The sequence below is a fragment of the Malania oleifera genome, chromosome 9, assembly GCF_029873635.1.
Source record: "Malania oleifera isolate guangnan ecotype guangnan chromosome 9, ASM2987363v1, whole genome shotgun sequence".
NCBI lineage: Eukaryota > Viridiplantae > Streptophyta > Magnoliopsida > Santalales > Ximeniaceae > Malania > Malania oleifera.
In genome coordinates this window covers 43,837,922-43,862,596 of record NC_080425.1, presented here as the reverse complement: position 1 = coordinate 43,862,596, position 24,675 = coordinate 43,837,922, and the positions used below count along the sequence as shown (strand labels likewise).

The following is a 24,675-nucleotide window of genomic DNA, read 5'->3' as shown; positions in this document are numbered from 1 at the left end:
GGCTAGCTGTTGACTTGTTCTTGTGGGTTGGCTTATTTTGGGCATATCATTACTGATTTTCCTAATTAATTCCTTTGTGCGTGTGTGTGTGTGTAGGTGCCATCATGGAATTGGAGAGCCTGACTTATTTTATTTTATTTTATTTTATTCTTTTCAATGTAAAATTGTTGTGTTCAGAATTTTCTCTATATTTTTTCCCAATATATATTTTTTTTTTTGTAATTTTTCCATAGAATAAAATTTATTAAATTTTGTTATATAAGTCCTAGACAAATTGGGGTATCTACAAATAATACCTAATTAATCATGAATGATCTATAAACTGAATCTAATGGTCCTTAATTAACTCCTTAAAAAATATATTTTAAAATTTTGAAATAAAATATGATATGATTTAGGAATATTTAATAAGATATTCAAAAGAGAAGATACCTTTTTAAATAAACTTAGCTCGCAATTAATATAAGTTAAATCTTAAATACCTTTTTAGCTTTTATTTAATTATTGGCACGCACACGTAAACTACTATCAAACTAGTGATAAACAACTCCCATCAATTCATCAGCACCCACACCCTAACCTACTTTCAAGGGAAAAACAACTCCTAATACCCCCAGGGTGTAGCTCAGTTGGGAGGGCGGATGCTGGGAGTGCCTTTCACGAGGTTAGGGATACATCCCCTCTCGGGTTCGATTCCTGTGGCTGGCTCCTGAATTTACCATCTCTGTGGAGCTGTGGGGTCGGCTGCCACAGGGCGTGGGATTGGTTGCGCGAACCGTAAAACGGATGTGTGGACACCCAGCGATACTAAAAAAAAACAGGAAAAAACAACTCCTATTGTTGAATAAAATTAAAATTACAATTTTCCACGGAAAGAGAAAATCAAATAACATCAAGTCAAATCCATCGACATCCATTTTTCTTCTTTCGTTTTTTCTTGCTTGGCTGGCAGCCAGGGAAAGATGCAGACATCAACATGTAACAACGATGGTCTGATCGAAGAAGCGGAAAAATCATTTCGCCGGCGTAAGTGAGTAACCAATCCCAATTCTCGTAGTTGGGAAAACCACAAACAACAAGCTGCAGATCACTCCTATTCCAATCGGAACAATATCCAAAACCTCTTGCGCCTCATGACCAGGCTTCGGATAAAAGCATCCCACCACGTTTTTGTCCCTCAGAGCCACCGCCAGAAACACCAACACCGTCAGAACCCCATGAACCCCGTCGATCAACCTCACCCTGTGCTTCCTCAGATCCGGCAGCTCCCCCGAGTTATCGTAATCGAAAAGCCACATCCCGTCCAGTGTGGCGAGGCCGTGGTACACTCGCCCGTCGTCCGTCTTGACGCTGTCAGTGAAGCAGGCCAGGAAGCACGAAGCGGCCAGGAGCACGAGCAACGCCACCGTCAAGGATCCGGTGGCGCCGTCGCACGATCCGTTGTTGGTGAACACCGGCGTCAGGAATTGGAACGCCAGGAGAGTGCCCGTGGGGAGGAGGTTCGCTAAGTTGGCCGTGCTCCCTAGGATCTTCGAGATCGCGGTTGGCGCTGGAGTGGGCGGCGGCGGCGGAGAATTCAGGGCTTCCTGCCCGTCCTGGTCTGCGACGGTTGAAGCGGTGGTTGCGGCAGTTGGGTCGACGGCGGATTTGGATGGTCTTGTTCTGAGACTAGACATTTATTTAGGCTTCGACTCAAAATGAGACAATTCACAAAGAAAGCGAAATTATGGTCGGCCTTGCCCTTGCACTTGCACAATATTCTTGACAAACAGATGATATATATTGGACGCAGTCCTCGTGGTGGCGGTGGCGGTGGCGGTGGCGGTGGCGATTTTGCTTGGACGTCTTGAGAGGTTAGAAGTTAGGTGACCGCGTGCGTGGTGGTGTGTTAATTTCATGAAGTTTCCACACAAGTATATGTATATATATAGTGGCATGGGAAGCTCCTATGGCAATAACTTGCTCCCAATATTTATAAATATATAAATTTTTTATGCGTGACGTTAGGGATGCATGCAGTATGACCGACAGCATGCACCGCGTTTTGACCGAATCTTATTGATTAATTAAATGGTTTACCTACGCGTAAGGACTTGTTTAATTGGTAGTTAGAGGTGCACCTAGAGAGAAGTCAAATGAGAAATATAGAAACAATAGAAAATGAAAAGAATGAAAAGGATGGATAAGCTTATATACAAAGTGCATGAAGAAAATTAAAATAGAGGCACACAGAACATGTGAATTGCAGAGAGGATGGCATTGAAGCAAGTGGCTCCTGCACCATAGAATATATATATATATATATATATAGACACACATTTTAAATTCGATTTGATAAAATACCAAAGGCTTGTGAATTGTGGGACTGTCCCCTAACTAGGAAAAATAGCTATTTAGCTTGTTCGATTCATCGAATGAATTTTGAATAAATTAATTAAATTTAATTAAATACAATCTGCATTTTTTTCCCTTTATTTTTATAAAATTAATTAATTTTTAAATCAAAAGGAATTATAGGCTTGAAGGATTATCATTTCTAAATCCAGCTTCTTTATTTCACATTATATATATATATATATATATAATTTTTGACTCGAAATATGATAACATTCATAACATTCATATGAAGTAAATGATATGTCCTATATTAAACGAGATCTTTTATTTATATTAAATATTTAAATCTTAAAACATGCAAAGCACCTTTATTATGCACCAATGCTACCTCTAAAAGTAACATTTCAATACAATTTAATTTTATGTTGCAAGTCGCAAGTTTAAGTGCTTTAGATAAATAAGAGAAAATAAATGAGATAAGAGATATATAGTTTATTTACATAATTCTAACTCAATGTGAACTTATAGTAAACTACAAAAGGATGTTTCTATAATAAATAGTAGATTAAAGTAAGATATGTTCATAGTTGATTAATTCCTAATGGAGGGAAGATTGTACAATTATCATCCATAATATTTAGCTATATGACATGATACATCCATATATATTAGAAAACAAAACAATTAAGATAACAATTTTGTATTTAATTATTTAAAAATTTAAAATTAAGAAATAAAGAAATTATTTTATACCAACTCAACCACCAACTACTTTTTTCATTATTCAACAACAAATATTATTGTGTAAGAGAAAAGGCAGCAATTAACCGGTTCATGCTTTAAATTTGGCTTCGCAATGGGGGCGTTGGATCCCGTTTTCTTCCTAATATTTGAAAGTAACAAGAAAAATTCTTAACTTAATTTTAATTAAACTTTTTGAGTAAAATGGCCTATCTTATGTTTTTTCTGCAATGTTGTTCATACATAGATTAGATTATTTATTTATTTTATTAGTATTAATTGGTGGTTAGACAAGATCTTAACGTTACATTTTTTGCTTAAATCTGTTTTTTCTTTTTTCCTTTTTTAGGAAAAGTCAGATAAGTATAGTTACAATTAAAGCATTTAAATATCATTTTTTTTGCTATTCCATATTTTAGCTCATGTATTATTGCTTCTGTGATCATTGCATAGCCCATTGGAATATGACGGTAATCATCTAATTAATTAATTAATCAAGAAATCGCCTAAAAAATTAAAATGAGTCACTTAAGCACATAAGTAGTTGCTTAGGTGAGACATACAACTTAAACTATAAAAAAAAAAAATTAATTTTTAGTGATGAAAATATTAGTGATGCTTTCAATTTCGTCACTAAAAGTTCAATATGGTTAGTGATTTTTAGTCAAAACTGTCACTAATACTAACTCCATTAGTGATGATTTTCTAAATCGTCACTAATAATGCTCTTTTAGTGATGAAATTGAAAGCATCACTAATATTTTCATCACTAAAAATCAGTTTTCCCGCTCAAACTATTGTGGGTTTTTTCGAGTATTAGTGACAAATTAGAAGTGACACTAATAGTAGACTATTAGTGATGGTTAAGAACCATCACTAGTAGTCCATTAGTAGTGACAGTTTTATAAAACCGTCACTAAAAAAGCATTTTTGGTGGAAAATAAAGGTTAAGACTATTAGCGACGGTTTACAAAAATCCTCACTAATAATAGACTATTAGTGAATAGTCTTTACCTTTATTTCCCCGTAGAAAATGCATTATTAGTGATGGTTCTGATCCGTCACTTATAAGTGACTGTTTTCAAAAACTGTCACTAATAATCTTAACTTTTATTTCCCACCAATTTATTTAACTATCAGTGACAGTTTTGAAACAGTCACTAATACTCTAAAACCTAAAACCCTAACCCCCGTGGTTTTTCCCCACATTTTCCCCAATTCCCTCCTCCTCCTTCCTCCTCCATGAGCGCAACTTAGTCCTTCCACCCTCGCCGCCGCTATTCCCTCCTCCCACAGCCATCGCCGCCGTTGTTCCTTCCTCCCACCGCCCCTGCCGCTTATTCCCTCCTCCCACCACTGTTGCTGTTCGTTCTCTCCTCCCATCGTCGTCATTGTCTTTCCCTCCTACCACCGCCATCTCCACTGCTCCTAGGTTCTTCTTCTTCTTTTTCTACAAATATCTGAGTGTGTTTGTGTGTGTGCGTGCATGTGTGAGTGTGTGTCTGCATGTGTGTGTGTCTGAAATGATTGTGTGTGTTGGGGGGGGGGGGGCATGCGTGTGTGTATGTTTGATAGTGTGTCTGTGTGTGCGCGCGTGCGCATGTGAGAATGTTCTTAATGATCTATGGAGTGTTGCAAATTGGTAGTGTGGTCAACATGTTATAATATATTTTTATGCTTTTGTGCGTGTGCGCGTGTGTGAGAATGTTCTTAATGATCTATGGAGTGTTGAAAATTGGTAGTGTGGCCAACATGTTATAATGGATTTTTATACTTTTGAGTTTTGACCTTCCAGTTTCATAGCTTATTTCTACTTGAGATACTTGAATTATGTTTGGGAAAATATTAATTGAGGTAATGTTTGGCGCATGATTTTGGGATTTGGATTTGGATTTTTGTTGTTTTGAAAGAAATTGAATACAATTTTATACTATGATTGGTGTTTGGAAGCATGGATTTGGAGTTCTAGATTTTGATTTGTGTGAATTTATATAAAATTTATGACAATTTTAGATATACTTTTAATAAAATTTATATAAATTCAAATATGAAATCTCAAGTTTATATTTCTAAACATAGATAAAGTTTTATTTAAATTTATACAATATTTTCAAGGAGAGGGTGAGGGAATTCATTACAAGTGCGATAATATATTCCTAAATCATTTCATTATTAATAGAATCATAATATTGTTGTTAAGCTATTTAAAAGAAAAATAGAATAAATAAACATGCATTTCCCTATTATTTTATTTTATACACATATAATTCAAAATATTTACAAATTTGTTGTTTTTTTTTTAAATTATAGTTTTTAAGAATAAAATAAATTTAAGTCATATTATCATAAAATTGTTTTAAAAAGCGTGATTATTTCAATCGCACAATTATCTAAAATTATGAGCAACTTTTTAAAATATTAGAAACTTTACGTGAACACAACTAATTATATAATGCCACTGTTGAGTTGGAATTGAAAATCTTGAGCAAGGCGACATTGCAATAGACTAGATTCTAACCGTTGGTTTTGAAATGCTTAGGAAACTCCAACCGATTGTCATTTGGATGGGTACAAAAAAAAATATGCTTAGGCTTTATATGCATGACCCACTTCAATGCAAAAAGGCCTCCTCATATGTGCTCCATGTAACGCCCCAAACCCACCAAGTGGGGCTCGGGGTGTTAGGTGTCCAAAAATCCATCTCTAATACCATATTATTCATACACACAACGGAAATAATAATAATACATCCTCAACAATAATACCAGAGTACTATATATCATCCCAAAAAGAAGTATTCTATAATTCATATTACACAACCAAAAAGACACTTCCATCTATCCATATTACATACCAGCATTTAAAACATAAACCTATATATTCCAGTATCTTACATTAACTTACAACCACAAAAACTAAACCCTGCCCCAGAGCTTGGCTACGCTCGATCACCAGAAGGACCTGAAAAGTTAGTAAATCGTTGGGGTGAGACACTTCTCAGTAAGGATGAATAAAGTATAACAGTGTGTCAGATGGGTTTTAATGTATATATCCAAAATATAATCGTATGATAAACAATAACAACTGAACAGATACACGCAGAAGTATGCACATATTTACCATAAAGCAAACCTCAGTATCTGCTTATACATGAAAGAGCTTCATTCTCATGAATTAAGTTAAAATGGCTAATTTAATTGATATAGGTTTCAATCTATATGATGGAACAAAAATTCAAAGAAACCTATGCATGAACCTTAAAATGAAAAGTCATTTGAACTTTAGGCCTCTCATGTATTGTAAATCATAAGAAAAGAGGCAAATATGGGCTTAGCTTATTTAAAGATATATATCTTTTGACCTTTTGGTCCTCTAAGCCTATTCATCCAAAGTCAAGCATATAACACTGAAAATCTTAATATACTTGACCTAAAGAACCTGAAAAATAAGGAAAGGCATAAAATGAATTAGCGCATAATTAAGGGGGAGCATATATTCTTTCATGATTATATAAATTAAAATGCTCTCATATATTTATTTCCTACCTAAATGTCCATATAGGTATTGCACTGAATTTCTAACTATCCATGGTTATCTATTGTTCATAATATCTAGTTGGATGGTTTACATGTTATATGGACAGTTGATTATACTATCTAATTGCATGCTTAGTTTAGAATGCCTCCTGCATGGCGGATGCAGTTGATGTGAATTGCATGCTGGTAGTGGATTATAGGTTCTCGTATGCCTTGAACTGTAATATAAATTGCTTGTTTGAACTTATTAGGTACAATTTGTATAGGAAAATGTCCTATATACAAACGGCATGCTGCCGAAATTTTGTTAGGATTTTCCCATATAAAATCTTGTGTTAAAGATGATTATAATAAAATTAAAGTTAAAATATTTTTGAAAGGATGAGTGAAAACTAATTGAAAATTAAATATCATCCTTGTATAATCATCAAACACTTAAAGAGCTGAGCACCTATCCTATAGAAAGAACTTATAGGACTCACATGCATCACTATTGTTTGTTGAAATATTGAGGCTCTTCTAATATCCCTGAACATTATATCCTACACGTAAAGTCTCATGTTTTGATATGAAAGGTTTTTGGATCATGAGTTGCATTGCATGCCTTAATATCTATTTTTGATGCACTTGTTGTATAGGTGTGACTATACTAATTTGAGATGAATGTTGTTAATAGACATCAAGTATAGTTGTTGAAGAATGGTTTGTGTGCTCACTTATACTTTGGCATATTCAATGAAATCAATCACTTGCAACGTATAAGTAATTTATAATATCTAAGCAATAATTCAAATTGATAGGGGGAGCATCTAAAATTAAAATGCCTATCATGTTATGCTCACAAACCTTTTTAGCTTAGATATAGTGTCGAATCAAATGTGGCATGTGCTTAAACTGAAATGTTGTTGGTAAAAATCTTACATTGATTTATAGTTCTTTGCCACATGTTGGTTGTGTTTGCCATATGATCCCGCATGTGAACTATTAAATCTTTAGGATCATCATGGTTGTGATTTTCTGGATATACTATTGTATGTACTTAATTGACAAACCAGAAAATTTATGCTTGCTTGTTTTAAATTAAAACTTCCTTTCTGCAAGCTACCCGCAGCACCATCTTGCAAACATCATAAGGGGGATATATATTCATACATATATATATTTATTACTCTATGGCAAGAACTAATTTCAAAACTTAAACTTTTTCTCTTGCTTCATTATTATTATTATTATTATATACATATTTTGTTTTAAAGTCGCATAACTGGTTCTATACCTACACATTAAAATGCATGCGAACTAGTTAGATTGTGTTCATGCTCAAACTTCCTGTTTGCTATCATATGTCGTGTGCCATTAACTCAAATCTTCCACGGGTCTTATGATATGTTTAAATTCCAAATAGTTTGTGCATTTTCATGGTCTAATTTTGTTTTTCATGTCATTTAAATCATTTTTATAACCAGTAATATAGTTTGTGTGCATAACTACTAAAACAGTCATTAATTTATACTCTATGAACTTGTTTGTGCTATGAAATGCATGACTATTCTATCTTTTGAATGAATGAAAGTTGTACTTCTATTTAAATGTTTTTGAGAATACTGGATTGTTTGAGTAGTTGTAAACGTGTTGAATATATATTACTCAATCAGATCACTTGTTTACAGATGATCATTTGCCTATGTGCTTAAATGTTTATTTGAGTCCCTTTTTGTTGTTTCCAAAAGGGGGAGAAGTAGGCAAGTATTTGTCATCATCAAAAAGGGGGAGAATGTTGACTTGTTGACTTGATTGGTCACACCCAGTTTTGATTATGACAAATACTCTTGGTACTAATGGTTGTACTGAGAATTGTATGCAGGTTCACCTTGTGCGCACTTCAGGACTAAAAGACTTATTATGATGGCGTGCGGTGTTCATGCCAATGAATGAAGAACCTTGTGCTGCATTTATATTTATTTTTCAGTTTCTTCATTCTGGGATGTAATTTTATTATGGACTGCGCACTCATATGGCTTGTAATAATTTGCATCATGCATGATAGGTAGGTATGCTCAAATTGACCTTAGATTGACCATAGGACCTCCAAATAACATGAAAAACCTTTTTCATAAAATGCCTAACTTATACAAAGGTTTTTAAATGGTTTTGAAGTTAAAAGAAGGCAAAAACTAAAATTTTCAAAGGGGTCGGTCAACCGGCCATTCGACCAAACCGTTAGAAATAAGAAATTTTCTCACTCAATTGGATCTCATATCAAACCATGTTCAACATGAAAATTGTGGTATTTTACCATAGCTTGAGTTTGATATCAAGAACGTCCAAATTGGAGTTACATAGAAAAAGTTATGGCCAAAACACTGAAACGTGTCCGTAAGAGAAAAACTCCCTTCATGTTTCTTCCGTCTCATTGATGGACATTTTTCTCATTCCAAAAGTTATTATCTTAAAATGTGTTCAACATGAAAGTTATGGAATTTTCTCTTACCTTTCTATTGGTATCAAGAAAATTCAATTTGGAGTTGTACAGAAAAAGTTATGGCCAAAACACTGAATAGTATCTGTGCAGAAAAGTAGGGGGCCGGTCGACCGAGCCCTTTCAGTTCATTTGACCCCGATCGACCGAACCACGTGGGAGTCAACTTTTTGACCTCCCGGTCGACCGAGCCTTCACCACGGTCGACTGAAACTCGCCCTGGTCGACCGAAACATGTAGTTCAAGAAGCCCTGGTCGACCGAAACCTCCCTGGGTCAAATTTTGACCACTTGGTCGACCGAAACTTATAGTTCAAAATGCCCTGGTCGACCGAAACCTTCCTGAGTCAACATTTGACCATTCGGTCGACCGAGAGCTTTTATACTACAACTACCTGGTCGACCGGAAGGTCCTCGGGTGAATTTTCAGCGGTCTGGTCGACCGAACCAGGTAGTTCAAAATGCCCTGGTCGACCGAAACTCGGAAAATTGGCAAATCGCCCTCTCCGGTCGATCGAGCCTTTCAGTTCAAAAGTCCCCTGGTCGACCGAGCCAATTGAGTCCTGGTCGACCGAAACATTTTTGGTCGACCGGACCTCTCGGGTTGCCCTGATTTTTTACCACACTTAATATTTTTTAAACAGGGTTAATTATTTTAAAATGATTTAAAACTTTCCTAATAATGCCCAATAGGTCCCCAACGGTCAAAAATACCTCCTTGCCTATATATACCCATTCATTTATCATTATTAGCAAGGATTAGCAAACTTGATTAGGGCAAAACTCTCTCAACTCTTAAAACCCTATATTAGCCAAAAACTTCTTGCAAACACTCACATACTCTTCAATCTTTATTTCTCTAAGCATTGTGAGTATTTCTATAAGGCTGTTGTGCGTAATCTTTCTAGCTAATACTCTCTTTTGGTATAAAGGTTGATTGATTTTATTTGAGAGTATAGCCTAAAGTTCTTCCACGGATTTCATTTGATAAATCTTGTGTGGGAAGACTTTGAGGGTTGTGGTTCTTGCATTGTTGTTGCAAGATACCTAAACCTAGATTTTGTGTGCAAAATCCTTTTGTGAAAAGCTAGTCTTTCAAACAACTCCATTGTTCTTTAGAAATTGAAATATCATATTGAGTTTGTTTGATCTATCTTGCTTAGCATATTTGAAACCCTAATATGATTTTGTGATATTCGAATATTGAGTTTCAAATCTTGCTTAGATACACACTCTAGATCTTGATTGATTATCATACTTGATTGAGTGTTTAGCACACATTAGAGCACTGAGCATATCTACATATCATTCGTGCTTGCTTTATTGATTGAGCTGTATTGGTGCACACATCTGCTTTTCTAGAAGCATATTTCCGTGTACAAATTTTATACACTTTGGTTGTATTTCCAGGCACGGGCCTGAAGAGGGAGACTAGCCCTGGAATAGTCCCGGATTGGCTTAGACCCGGTTAGGAAAGCTAGGTGCGTCGTCCTGTTAAGGCGTGTAGGTTGAGGTCAGCCCCGCTAATTGACCTGGTTAAGGTTGAGGTCAGCCCTGTGTTAATTTGACCTGGTTGTAAACGGTGCCGCTCCACCCTTAAGTGAGCTGTTAGTGGAATCCTCTTACTTGCGAGCTAGAGGCGGGGACGTAGGCACAGTTGGCCGAACCCCGATAACATATCGTGCGTGTTCTTTACATTTCCGCAATTTACTTACTGCACGTGTATGTTATATTGTAAATGATTAGATTTACATTTGCATAGACAGACCCTAGGTTAAGTAATACTGCTTATCTAGTTTAACCTAGGTGATAATTTTTAAATACCCAATTCACCCCCCCTCTTGGGATTGCACCAAAGCTAACAGTTAGCTTTGGTGCAATCCCAAGAGAGGGGGTGAATTGGTATTTAAAAATTTTATCCCCTAGGTTAATCCACTAACAACAGTATTACACAAGCCTAAGGTTAATCTAGTGCATGTACAATAAATCAATGTAAATATACAGCGGAATTTAAATTGCAATAGAAATTTAACCTAGCATGCACAATAAAGCAGTAAAGGAGACAACACCCAGGAATGTTATCGAGGTTCGACAAATTGCCTACGTCCCTGCCTTGACTAAGAAGCACAATGATTACCATTATAGGCTCACTTAACGGGTAGAGCAGCACCTAAACAACCAGGTCAATTAGCACAGGGTTGACCTTAACCTTTACATCGAGGTCAATTAACACAGGGCTGACCTCAACCTACACAATCCTTCTAGGTTGGATTACTGCCCCCTTAGGCCACGCCTGGAATACAACAGATTTCTCAATAAAATTTGTGTACAAAAAATGTGCTTCTCAACTAAATAGATATATACTACAATAGGCATGGTATAATCAATGCACTACTAAAAGATAGGATATGATAAGCTCACTGTAGTCTAAGTGTCTACTCTCAAATAATTATGCAAATATTGCAATCAGTGTGTGAGAGTGTAAATAATATGATCTTTGTGTCAAATAATGATTTCAATCACAATGCACAAACAAAGATTACAAGCACACTTCAAATATCTCAACAAATAATTTTTCTCAATATAAACCACAAGAGATATTAAAAAATGCTTAGTAAAAATTTATTTGATCTTTGTATCAAGATGATAATCTCAACAAAAGGTATGACAAAGATCTTTTAGCACTCAAACAAATATCTTAAAATATTTTTCTCAAGATAAATCAAAAGAGATATTTGAAATCGGTTTGTAAAATAGTATTTATCTTCAAAGCACACTTCAAATACCTTCAACAAATATTTTTCTCAATATAAACCACAAGAGATATTTGAAATTGATTTGTAAAATATTATTTCACAACCAAAATATAATATGAACTCTTGAGTATTGCAATGAAAAAGCAAAACTCAGAAGCTTTAAGAAGTTTTTCTATGGAAAGCTTATTTACGAAGCCTCTTAGAAAAACTAGAAGCTTACTATCTATGAAAAATAAATCTCAATCAGAACAAGCAAGAGAGAGTTTAAGCAAGATGAGATAAAACACAAGAATACTCTTACAAAGAAGTATTTGCAATATGAAAGAGTAAGAGGAGTAGTATGCGGCTTGGATATGAGAAATAAGCTTTTTGAGATTCAGAGGATATTTGCTAATTATTTTTCTAATCTCATACTAATTTTTACAAATGAAGGGATATATATAGAGTTTCCCAAAAATATAACCGTTCAGGACATGTAGGCTATTATTAAGATTGTTTAAAAACATTTTAGCATAATTAACCCTATTTTATTATTTTAACCGCGGTAAAAATATTAGGGGCAACCCAAGAGCACCAGTCGACCGAAGCAAGGTTCGGTTGACCGAGTTGTGCAAGTTCAGTTGATCGGACATAAATTGAACTAGAAGCTCGGTCGACTGGATACCAGGGTTCCAAGGCGATTTTTCTTTACTGCGCGGTTCGGTCGATCGGGAGGTTTTAAACTAAGTAGTTCGGTCGACTGGAGCGTTGAGTTCTCCCACATGTGAACTCGGTTGACCAGGGCATTGGCTTATGAATTTGGCTTGATCGACCGTATAGTCAAAGTGTTGACTCAGAGGGAGTTCGGTCGACTGGGTGAGAATGAACTAGCAAGTTTGGTCGACCAGGCAATGGTCAAACTGTTGACCCAGCACCGGTTCGGTCGACCGAGTGATATTGTACTTGTGTAGTACGATTGACCGAACATGCATCTTAAGTGCATTTTGGTTCTATTTAATTATGCAATCACCTTACCATATAACCATGTATATACGTGCATGTATGAGTGTCCTAGGGTTATTCTAAGTCTTCTTTAGGACACAGAAAAAATTCAGCGTCAGTCGACAGAAGGGTGTTCCCTATGGTCATTTGAGCTTATCCATCATACCATGCAGGTAAGGCATAAATTATTACAAACCATTTTCCTATGTTACTATTACAGACCCAAAATGATAAATATAAATTACAATGAATAAACATTTTGAGTCTTTGTTTTCTTTAAGCCCATGTGCGTGCATCATATGATACTTCCAATTGGTTCTACACACAAACTCATTAACCATTAAATATCAGAGTATTTGTCATAATCAAAATGGGATATGACCAATAAGGTCAAAAAAAATATGTTCGTAAAGTTTCAAATAAGTTTTCCAAGTTATGCATTTAAATTTTGGAACCAAACTTTGAAAAACATTAAGTGGCCAGGTGGTCAAGCGACTGATGATTTATCATCAGGCGACTGATATGCTACTATTTTTGTCAATGAACATATAGAATAGGAGTAGGCGACTAACCTAGTACTGGTGTTCAGAATGCGCTAATCTTAAAAGAGCTCAGGCGATTGAACCCTCGTGTCTAGTCTCCTGATGTCTATGTTTTAACTTTTTAACAGTGCTGATATTTTTCCAAATTTGATTTCTTGGTTTTCAAACTCAAAGAAAACTTAGGGAAAATGGTAAGAAACTTTTTTTTTCTCTATAAATACTTTATATTTTCACAAATTATAAAGACATACAATATATATACAATTCAAATTCTTAAGTTATATTGCTGAAAGTTTTCCTGAAGAGCTGTTGTGTTATTGCTGAAAGTCTTACATGAAATTTTTGATTTATACTACCGAAATTCCAATCCCTGATTAGAATACTGGTGATATTATTTTGAGCTTCAACTTCTATATTGATTTTCATTGAATTATATTGATTCTAACTTGTACAAATCTGCTCTAGCAGAGAGTATTCTATTATACAAATAAAAATAGTTTCTTGTTTTTGTTTTTGACAATTTAGGGTATTTGAATCATTGCCTAGCGAGAGGGTTGCTCTCATTAGAGAGGTGGCTCCACCTTGAATGGAGATAGGTTTGCTTCACCTAGTAAAGAAGTGGTAAAGGAAATCTTCACAGTAGGTTGCTTGAGGCAGGGACGTAGGTAGTTGGCTAAACCTTGTAAAAATCAGGTGTTCAATTCTTCTTCCTTTAACTCTTTTGATTATTGCAAGATTATAACCTGCGTGTATGTTTATATATTCTTTGAACACTTTATGATTATTGGGAATTTTCTAAATATTGATTTTGGTGATATTTGAATCAAGGAATTATACTGGTTGTGTTGTTGGATTGAAAGTTTAGACTAGCTTTGATCACTGAATTTTTGAATATACAGCTAAGGTAAAACAAGTACAAAATTGATTATTCTATTAAGGCAAAAGTGGTAAGATACTTAAGATTGAATTACTAAATTTTATCTTGAGATTATTATTGATCATTGTTGAAAAACTAATTTTGAACATTGCTCAAATATTGAAGCAATGAAGTTTGGATTTGGTTTGTAATCTCATATTTATATTCATATCTAGGATTTCTTGATTGGTATAGTACGGTCATTGCTTAGATGTCCTAATTGTGTGATTGTGGGAGTTTAAAATAAATAAGGGTTAATGTTGAGTTAGGTGTAATCTCAAGAGGAGGGGGGTGAATTGGGTATTTTCAACTTCTTTGACTCTATTTACCTTTTAATCCCTACTTGTATATTTAGCAAACCAAATTCAATTTACCAAAGTGTTCTTATTACCCAATTAATTGTGTGTAATGTTATTCAACCTACACATGCAATATGAACAATTTAAATGTAGTGCTAAAAGTAAAGAGTAAAGGGAAGAGAGAAGACAAACACGGCTTTTACAAGGTTCAGCCAACTCGGCCTATGTCCTCGCCTTGAGCAACCACTCAAGGATTTCACTAAAATCCCTACTCCTTAAATAGGGACGGAGCTTCCCTTACAATCCGCTGCTTACAAGAAACACAACTCCTTCCTACTCCGTTGCTTACAAGAGATACAACTCTCTCCTCAACCCCGGTTCACACACCGAACCGTAAAATACAATAGAGTCTGTAAAAACACTCAAAACGCTTCCAAACAAAAGCTCGTGAGTACAATTCAAATTCCTAATACATTAACATATGATAAAATATGTAGCTCAGAATGTATGAAATGATATAATCGTTTATGTATGATATGCTTGAACACACAAATCCCTTTTAATCAAGTCTCCCAAAAATGTTTGTATAAAACAATGCTTTGGAGATCTTAGGTTAGATCTTTGAATATAAAGATAGCTTTGTAGATTGCAAAGATGCCAAACACACTTTGTCAAACAAACAATATTTCTCTAAATATTTCAAACTCAATGTGATCTTGATAATATTGACTTAATGTATATATATATATATATATGTCTCTAAGATGATAATGCCAAAGATCAACAAACTTAATATTTGATTTTCAGAAAATATCCTTCAATATGTATATAGATAGTTATGCACTTCTAAGGATATAGGTATATTCAAATAGTTTAGATGTATTCAAAAATATCAGCTTTAAACTAATAATACACTTGAATAAAGAAACTTTAATCAATGGTCAAATACAAAACTTTCTTAAGTATTGAGTTTTTCAAAAATGATCTTTATATGAATGTGAAAACTCAATATCAAGTTTCTCTAAAGATATCAAAACAGATGGTGATATGAGATTCTCTAACAAAACTAAATGTAATAACCAAACCTCAAACCAAGTTGAAGCACAAGATGTATAATAGAGATCCCTTTAGATTTTCTGAGGTGATTTTCCTAAAGATGATGTGTAGAAACTAGAGCGTAGGCAAACGTACAACAATCATCTCAAGTATCTCAGTTTTCTTTTCAACAAGATGTGTTCTTCGTTTTACGTTGATCTTCTTGTGTTTAGCTTATGTACTAGGGTTTAGATAATTAGCATTTATAGTGTCTTACCGTTAGAATTGATCTCAACCATTGGATCAAAAGATAGCTTGCGTGTTTACACAATAAAAGTTAAAATTTTAATCTTTCCAGCAAGTTCAGACGATCAAGGTCAAAGGCCTAGACGATTGAAGTCATTTTTATCCTTCGAAAAATAGTCTAGTGACAGGGTTAGACGATCGAGGTCAAGGGTCAGATGATCGAAGTGTCGAGTTCAGATGACTGAGGTCAAGGTTCGGTCATCCGAGGTACTTCTACCAGTTTCTATTTTTCACCCAAAAGTCTTCAAACGACTAAACTTATTCTTCATATGTTTGATGAAATTCTTCAGTTAACCGAACTTAAAGTTCAGTCAATCGAAGTCTCCAATTTTTGCATATTTACTTTCCAATTCAAAAATATGTTTTGCTTTCTTTCTTGGCTTTTTTATAAAAACATTTTCTAGGGTTTTGACGTTATTTCTAAGTCCATGAATATCCCCTAACGATGTTCATGAAATGCATGAGTCCTAAAATCATTCTAAGGTATATGTTGAGCATCAAATTAAATCATACGAAAATGTAAATACATGAGATCTAAGTACCCATTCCCAAGATATGCTTGAACTTTGCCGCTTGCATCTTGATTCTCGTCCTCTTTGAGTTCCATGGATCTTTCCAAGATATGTGTGCTTTACTTTAAGGCTTCCATGACTCGTTATCCTTCCGTGCATGCTTAATATGGTTCTTGTTCACAAACTCAATGCACAGATTAAATACCAAGTGATTTGTCATTATCAAAACCGGATTGGACTCATAGAGTCAGCAATTAAAGTTAATTAAAATTCTACAAATAAATTTTTAATTATCCAATTCACCCCCCTCTTGGGAGTACACCTTTAAATCTTAAAGGAGACTAAGGCACATATAAGGTAGGCCCTTTAGAATCTAACTCAAATTTATGATTACTTACCATGTTAGAATGATTTTTAGTCATTTAATTTATTGTCTTTGAGATTGGTTTTGTACTTTCAAGGAGGGGTAAATTTTGGCCTCCAATGGGTAAGGCTACCTATGCAAGGACAACAAAGTCCCTTGCTCACCATTATGGTTAGTCTATAGCCATAACAACTCCTATAGTAGCATTAGTAGTAGTAGCAAGCATGGCAGCTTAGGGCCATGGTCTCAGATACAAAAGGAGGTTGTCTTCAAGGACATTAGGAGTTTAACGGTCAAAGATTGAGGATTTCATAGCCTTGGCAGCAAGGGCTCCATTTTCTGATGATTCATATCTAGATTAATAGCATTAGCAACTACAAATCACAGCCGTTATATAGCCTTATTTATAGCTAGTGTAAGCCCCCATTCATAACAGCTGAAGACCCTTGTTTATGGCTGTGCAAGCCTCTTTCAGAGTTGCTGTGGGATTTCATTCATGGCCAACCTAGGAAACAAGACACAAAAAGGATTGAATGGTCACTAAGAGTAGCAATTACTACATATAAAGCTAATATGGTGACTATAGTTTAGGCGGCACCTAGGGTTTTATTATGAAACCCTAATATGGTAGAAGGCATGACAAGGGTCAGGCTAGTCCATGTAAATCCACTCTTTAGGTTGGTTTAACAAGCTTTATTGAATTTAAGTCCCCAGGAAGATTTTTAGCTTGAATTCCATTAAATTCTTGTATCAATGGACAATTAGGGTACTAATACTCTAACAGGCATTTGCTTGCTTATAGTTCATGGCTCTTTGATAAAAATCCATTTTATCTATCTTTGTTTTCTTGTTTAATTAGATATTATTTTGACCTTTAGGAATGCATGAAAGAGTGCTGAATTTTTAACTTGGCCTTGATTGTTTGGTATTTTCGTTACTTTAATAGACTCCTTTTATCTCTTTATTTTTTGGTTTGAACAAGCTCTATTGTAGATTCCCATTGGAATGAACGAAAGGGACATTGATAAGGGAGGATGGTAATAGATAAGGAAACTTGGAAGAATCATCTCCTTTGGGTAATATTGTAGCATGCATAGGTGTAATGATATATCGAAGGCCGTTCATGTTTCATTAAAGACAGTCATCAAGATAGAATGTGATCAACATAAGCATTATTAATGATATATGGTCTAGCGTAAATTTGAAAGTATGATTGTTAGGGATTCCTAGATTGCTTATGCAAACTTGTTATTGATGCTTAAATTGTCCCTGTATTCTCGTTAATTTCTCATATTCCCTAATATTGAATTCTGTGTGTCACCAAGGGAAGTTTAGGGCTTCTTAACCTGACTAATGATAGGATGATAGGGGATATCTCACTATATGGTGAGCTCTCCCTTCATGATCCTTGGCATGGGACAAGTTGTCTCCCTTAAGCCTATATGGGTGAATGGGAGCTAGTGCTTACACCACAGAACTGAGAAGTTGAGAAAAAACTTGGAATTTTCCCATTCCCCGATAACGTTCCTTTTTCAAAATACCATTCAAACTCTTTCTCTCTAGGCTAATGATGAAGTTAGCAAGTTTTCAAAAGTCCTTTTTTTTTTTTCAAACATTTGTCCTAAAAAAGGAAACATTCCTTTTCCCTTTTTTTTTTTTCAAAGAGATAAAATCTCCCTTTCGTAAATATTAATTGCCCCAATCAAAGAGACACAATCAGCCATTAAAACTCCTAATTGACAATCTACGATTTTCAAATTCCCAATTAAAGAGTTGACTCCTATTATATATTAAAACCATGAATGTAATTAGGGATTTTCAAATATCCAATTAAAGGGTTGACACCAATTAGTAATTAAAAACCCAAATCATGATCAAGGATTTTCAAATCTCCAAGAAAATGGTTGACTTCAATTAGTCATTAAAACCTCATACTGACAATTAGTGATTTTTCAAATTTCCAATTAAAGGGTCGACTCCAATTAGCCATTAAAACTCTGATTGGCTCAATCACTCATTAAAATCGTACTCGTCAATTAGGATATTTTCAAACCTTGATCAATGATTGATTTTAATCACATCTAAACCCAAATTTTCGATTAAAAGGCCTTTTCAAATCCATTAAATATTGATTAACTTCAACTCTCCATTAAGACCTGATGTCAATTAGGAAATTCCTAACCCTATCAGCATTAAGTTCTCTTACTTCCATCATGGGACTAGGATTACTGTAACGACCCAAAAATTTAGACCATTTTAAAAAAATATATATTTAAACTGATAATCATATACTCTAATACCCCTGTAATGACTACTGGAAGACACCTATGCATCGGAAAACATAGTACAACCATTATTACAATATCGGAATTTAGCATTATCCCCAAAATATAAATACATAACCACTCGTCATCCCAGCAATATCTGCTAAAATCCCTCAGCACTACTAAAAAATATATCCCCCTGAAAACACTTACCCTACAGACAGGGTAGTGTAAATAACCTCTCTATCTTCGAGCTCGATTTGCTCGTCTAGTTGGTTCACCTACAAAAATATTAAATTACTGGAATGAGACAACTCTTAGTAAGAAGAAATATGCTATTACCAATGTGTGGCAACTGAGCTTAAATAAATACTATATTGATATATATATATATATATATATATATGTTCATAATCATATAAATAGAAAACACAAGCTTTTATAAGCTTTTAATTCCATTTCCAATCTTATTCCCAGGCAACCCATGTTTATCTGCGAGGTTCTTGAGAATAGGGAAGTCTACCCACCCATACAAGTAACTTCCCTCTGCCCCAATACGTTATGCAGTCAGATATAGCTACATATAACACCTATCAAACCACTCACCTTACTCAGTAAGCCCTCAAGTGGAGAGTTTTACTTCACTTAATTATTTAGATTATTAAACTTGCACCTATGTGGCTTAAAATACTTCTATAATATATGAGCTTTCTATTTAATCATACTTCTAGTATTATAATATAACTGTTGTTATTTTGTAAATTTGTACATAATAACTATGATATTTCCCTGGAAAATTGTATGTCATGATTACCCCTCATGACTGGTTGTGCGACCTGTAGGTAGGAATAAACATTGGTTGGCCTACCAGAGCTAGTCTAATTGTATGCATAAGCATGCCTGCAGCATGAAAGGCCAACTCCACCTAGTCCTAACACCAGGGAGCCTCTACACTACCTGGCACAATCGGGTAGACCATACTCTATCTGAGACGTATGGTTGCACTCTGAACTGAAATAGCTATGGTACTGTGCTTTGCTGACTGAACTGATTCATCAAGGATCTGATACTGTATAATAATATTCTATATATACGTCTTACTATTTTTACCATGATTCTAAGATAGCCATAACATTGTAAAACTGATATAAATAATCTGTATTATCTGAGCCAAAATATCTATAATATCTGATATGTATAGTCTATAATATCCGATCTGAACTGAAATAACTGTTATATCTGAGTGTTATGGTTCTGAAATCTGTATATCATGGTATTTTGAAATTGCTATAAAATATGTTTCTGTGCATATACTGTAAATCATGTTATACTGAATGCTGTATAAATTTTGTACTGATTTAATAATAACTCATGCCACACAACTAAATAAATCCATATTCTGAAATCTGTATTTTCTAGTAATAAAATAATTTATGAACTGTATACTGAACTGAAAAACACATATAATTTAATTCCTTTCAAAATCTATAAATCATATTCCAAAATACATATACTTTACTGATAACAAATTTCTAATTTAACTGGTATAGCATATTTCCCTTACCGGACAAACTAGGCTCATTTACTGATTTCTAACTTACGCCCACGATGTTCATAATTCCATAATCCTGAAATTACACACACACACACACACACACACACACACACACACACACACACACACACACACACACATATATATATATATATATATACATATCAATTGAATACCTAGGATCATTTTCATACTCATATTTCCAGAATTATAAACTATTTATTATTTACCTGGGTTTTTAAGAACACCCACCAAAAATTCTTAGCCTGCCTGCAATGTTTAGAAACCCAAACCTTGAAATCACAACACCTTAGTCCAACCATCTAAATTACTAGTATATCAACTTCTAATACACAATCTGGGTTCAAAAAAGCCTACTAACCAAATAAACCTTAAATAACCTACTTATCCTGATTTTGGGATGGTACCCAAACTTCTCAAATCAAAATTCTACTCTGACTAAGTTGTAGAGAATCTCCCCAAGTTCAATGTGGTAACTTTTGATCATTGAATCGGGGAGAGACGGAGCCGGATTTTTAGAGAGAAGGAGGAGAAATCGAGGTTAGAGAGAGAAAATAAGAGAGAGTGATTTTTTTCACACTAAATCCCGATTTCAGCATATTTATAGGTGACTTGACACATGGCTTTGTTGATGAGCCACGTGTACTCGTCAACGAGACAAAGAAGGTATTTTGTCAATGAAGGTAAGGATCTCGTCGACGAACCACTAGGTCCAAAACACCCCCTCTCGGTATCTCTTTGTCAACGAAATACTGAACTTCGTCCACGAACCACCTTACTTTACCTCCTTTAAATTTTCCTTTTTCCTTCTTATTTAATTACTATTATTTTTTGGGTCGTTACAACTATAATTTCCATCAATTCGAAACTAAATCAATAATCCCACCTTCCCTATCCAGTCCCTCATTGAAATAAGATATTTTGACGTTAACTTTCTCTAAATCTTAATTTTCAAATAAGAGGGTCATTTTGAATTTACCCACGACAATCAATCAAAACTCCTTTTTTTTTTTAATTTTTATCTTTTACTTCATATTGTCAAAATTTAGGGTTATCTAAGACCAAACTCCCCCTTCCCAACAAAAGTACGTCAAGGTTTTCAAACATGTTGTTTGGATTCTTGGACAATGATGCTTCACTGAATGATTCAAAAGAGCAACATTTATTCTTTCTTTTCCTTTCTTTATTCATAATTAGGACTGACCCACACATAGAGGGAACCGTTCTTAGAATGGGTATTGCTAATGTGCTATTTGGCTGATTCCCCTTAGAATGGTTAGTTTACCACCTTCCCTATGCACAAATGTACTTGCGAACCCTTATTCTCTGCGTCGTAGACCTTTTAGGATTTTTTTTCCTTTATTTTCCCTAAACAAAAAAATAATAAAGGTGGCGACTCCACATTTTCAATATTTACATCTTCTTATAGTCTTATGCACCCATATTTGACTTTCTTGTTAGGGGATCGCCATGCAAACAATTCCCATCTATAGACAAAGCCTCAGACCAAAGTCTATGTTGACTCCATTTGGAACACTTAAAAAGTCGAGCTGCTTTTTATGTGTGTTGTTTCCTTCTTTTGTTCTCATAAGTTAATTTTGTTATCTGATTGTTATATTTTGAATTCTTGTATATTATGTGATTTCTTTATTGTGTGGTTGGTTGCATAAAACTGTGATGGATGGTTTTCTACATGTGTATTTATATTTTATTATTGAGATTGCTCTATCACACATTGGCTACTAACATTGCATAAGCTTTATACCCGAGTTTGAACCTACTAGAATTAGGGAGGGGTAGTAGTGTCGATCTTCATTAGGTGCCACCATCTACATAGGTCTTACAAAATCCCTCACTTAGACTAAACCTTGTTTGTGGAAGGCTCACCAAGGCTTGGGTCCTTAACTACCAAAAATAATATTTATAAACGTAACTGTTCCTAATTTCTGTAGAAAGTGGGGAAGTCGGGTATTGATCCATAGAGACTCAAGTGCAGTTACCAACTACTTCCAGATTAGTTTATTATAGCCTTGTGTAAAAAGAAAGAGTGTAAAGGTGGGGTTTTTCTAGCAATACTAATGAAAGCATGTAAAATCTAAATTATACACTCCTACAAAGCAGTGCTCAGTTTATGAATCATACTTAGGTGTGTGTAAACTATGTTTGGTCAACTATCCGTACTAGGCTATATGGTGAAAGGAAACGTTCAAAGGCATTGGATAGCAAGGGTGCACCAATCCTTCGGAGCACGATCGGGAACCAAAGTATACCCTATCTCAACGACCACGCAAAACATTTTTAGTATTCGTAGCCTACTATGTATATCTGACTAAATCAATCGTAGTGCTATCCTATCTCTAAGACTTCATCACAACCAAAGCAATAAAGGAAAGTAGTAAATCAAAGCATGTACAGGAAAGTATTTACATGAAAGTAGATAAATGAAAGTGGTAAAGAGAAAGCATGTAAAAAGATCAATCCTTTTGCAACCAAGTGTCTGTCACTAACACCAGAGAATACAATCGAACGATGTTCTATTCTACATGGAAAGCACAAGAGCTTCATTGGTTGTCACAGACCGTCGAACACGTCTTGCACAGACCAAAACATGTATTGAAATCTATACTACTCCTAATCTAAATGGCTCCCAATGGCATCTTAAGTTTGTCATTAACCAAAGAGGAACCCTAAGAACATATTTGAAGCTAATATTTATACCCAAAAGGGTTTACAAGGTTTGAATTTCAAAATAGGAAAATTCAGCACAAAATCTCGCGCAAAAGATCGTCACTATTGACCAGGTTGCACCCTGGTCGAGGCTGGTTGAGATCTAGACCTGGTCGTCCCTCAAGGTCTTGCCGGTTGAGCTATTGATCGAGACTTGCAATATCTTCATCTTCAATTTAGCTCAAGAACTCGACTTGGCCCTTCAGAGTTTTCTGGTTGAGCACTTGGTCGAGACTCTTAGTATCTCGAGCTCAGTAATCTTTAGGTCACTCAACTCGGTCGCGCTGGAGGGTCACTTGGTCGAACTCTTGGTCGAACCTTGTAGCAAATCATCTTTAGTCTGAAGGAGTCTTCAGCTAGTGACTTGGTCGCCCCTTGTGTTACTGATCACACCACTTGGTCAAACTAAGTCTTCTTCTATTTTGATGCGTGTAGAGGCTTTTAGAGCTTGGTTGATCAGCTAATTTGAAATTTGAATATCCCAAATACTCCCTTGGCTTCTCATGATGCTTAACTCCTCTGTTTTAACCTGTATTTCCTAAAACACGAATAAACCTTGCATAACTTTGAACTATGTTAAAAAAGGGTTACATACAAGACAAATAGGGATAAACAAAGGTAAATGGGGACCTAAAATAGTGCATTTTAAGGACTCATAACAACCCCCAACTTACACTTTGCTATTCCTTGAGCAAAGCGAAAACTAAAAACTCTAAGAAAACTAAGAAAATCCTATCTACTTCCTCTTTCACAGGAAACACGATTGCATTTACCATATGCAACAAGGCTATAAACCCCTAGGTTGATCCTAGTGGACGAGTTGTAGTCTCGTGAGGGTTTCCAGGGCGATACCCAAAAATACAAATATTAGTGCACATTAGATAAGATCACATGTAACACAATTATATTATTTTACATACAAGAATATAACCTAATTACAGATAAGCTCATTCATATATAACTCCATTATGCACACAACTCCGCAACAAACCACTTATGCAAGTCTTACAGTGTATAGCCATCATGAAAAGCATAATTCATAGAAAATCAACTAACAATTATAATTCAGAGTTAATATAGTCATATAATTTCAAGTATAGATAGGCAACATCACAAGGCATGTGTAAAGTGCATGATTTGTTACACTCGGGATAATCCTTGGATACCGATATAACAGTTGTATTGACTCAGCCTCATTGGTATACCCTAAAAAACACTCAAGAATATAGTTTCACTCTCACATGTGAGGAAGAATGTCATGATCAAGCATCCCACATATGTTGAAGAACTAACGCAAACCATGGA

At 35.0% G+C, this 24,675-nt stretch overlaps 1 protein-coding gene across 1 annotated transcript; it reads right to left on the bottom strand.

The window, feature by feature from the left end:
* Nucleotides 1-823: 823 nt before the first annotated feature.
* Nucleotides 824-1,995, bottom strand: LOC131164903 (protein DMP3-like). The gene has a single exon (XM_058122444.1). The coding sequence runs from the start codon at nt 1,674-1,676 to the stop codon at nt 1,014-1,016; it is 663 nt and encodes a 220-aa protein (XP_057978427.1). The 5' UTR covers nt 1,677-1,995; the 3' UTR covers nt 824-1,013.
* Between the last annotated feature and the right edge of the window lie 22,680 nt (nt 1,996-24,675).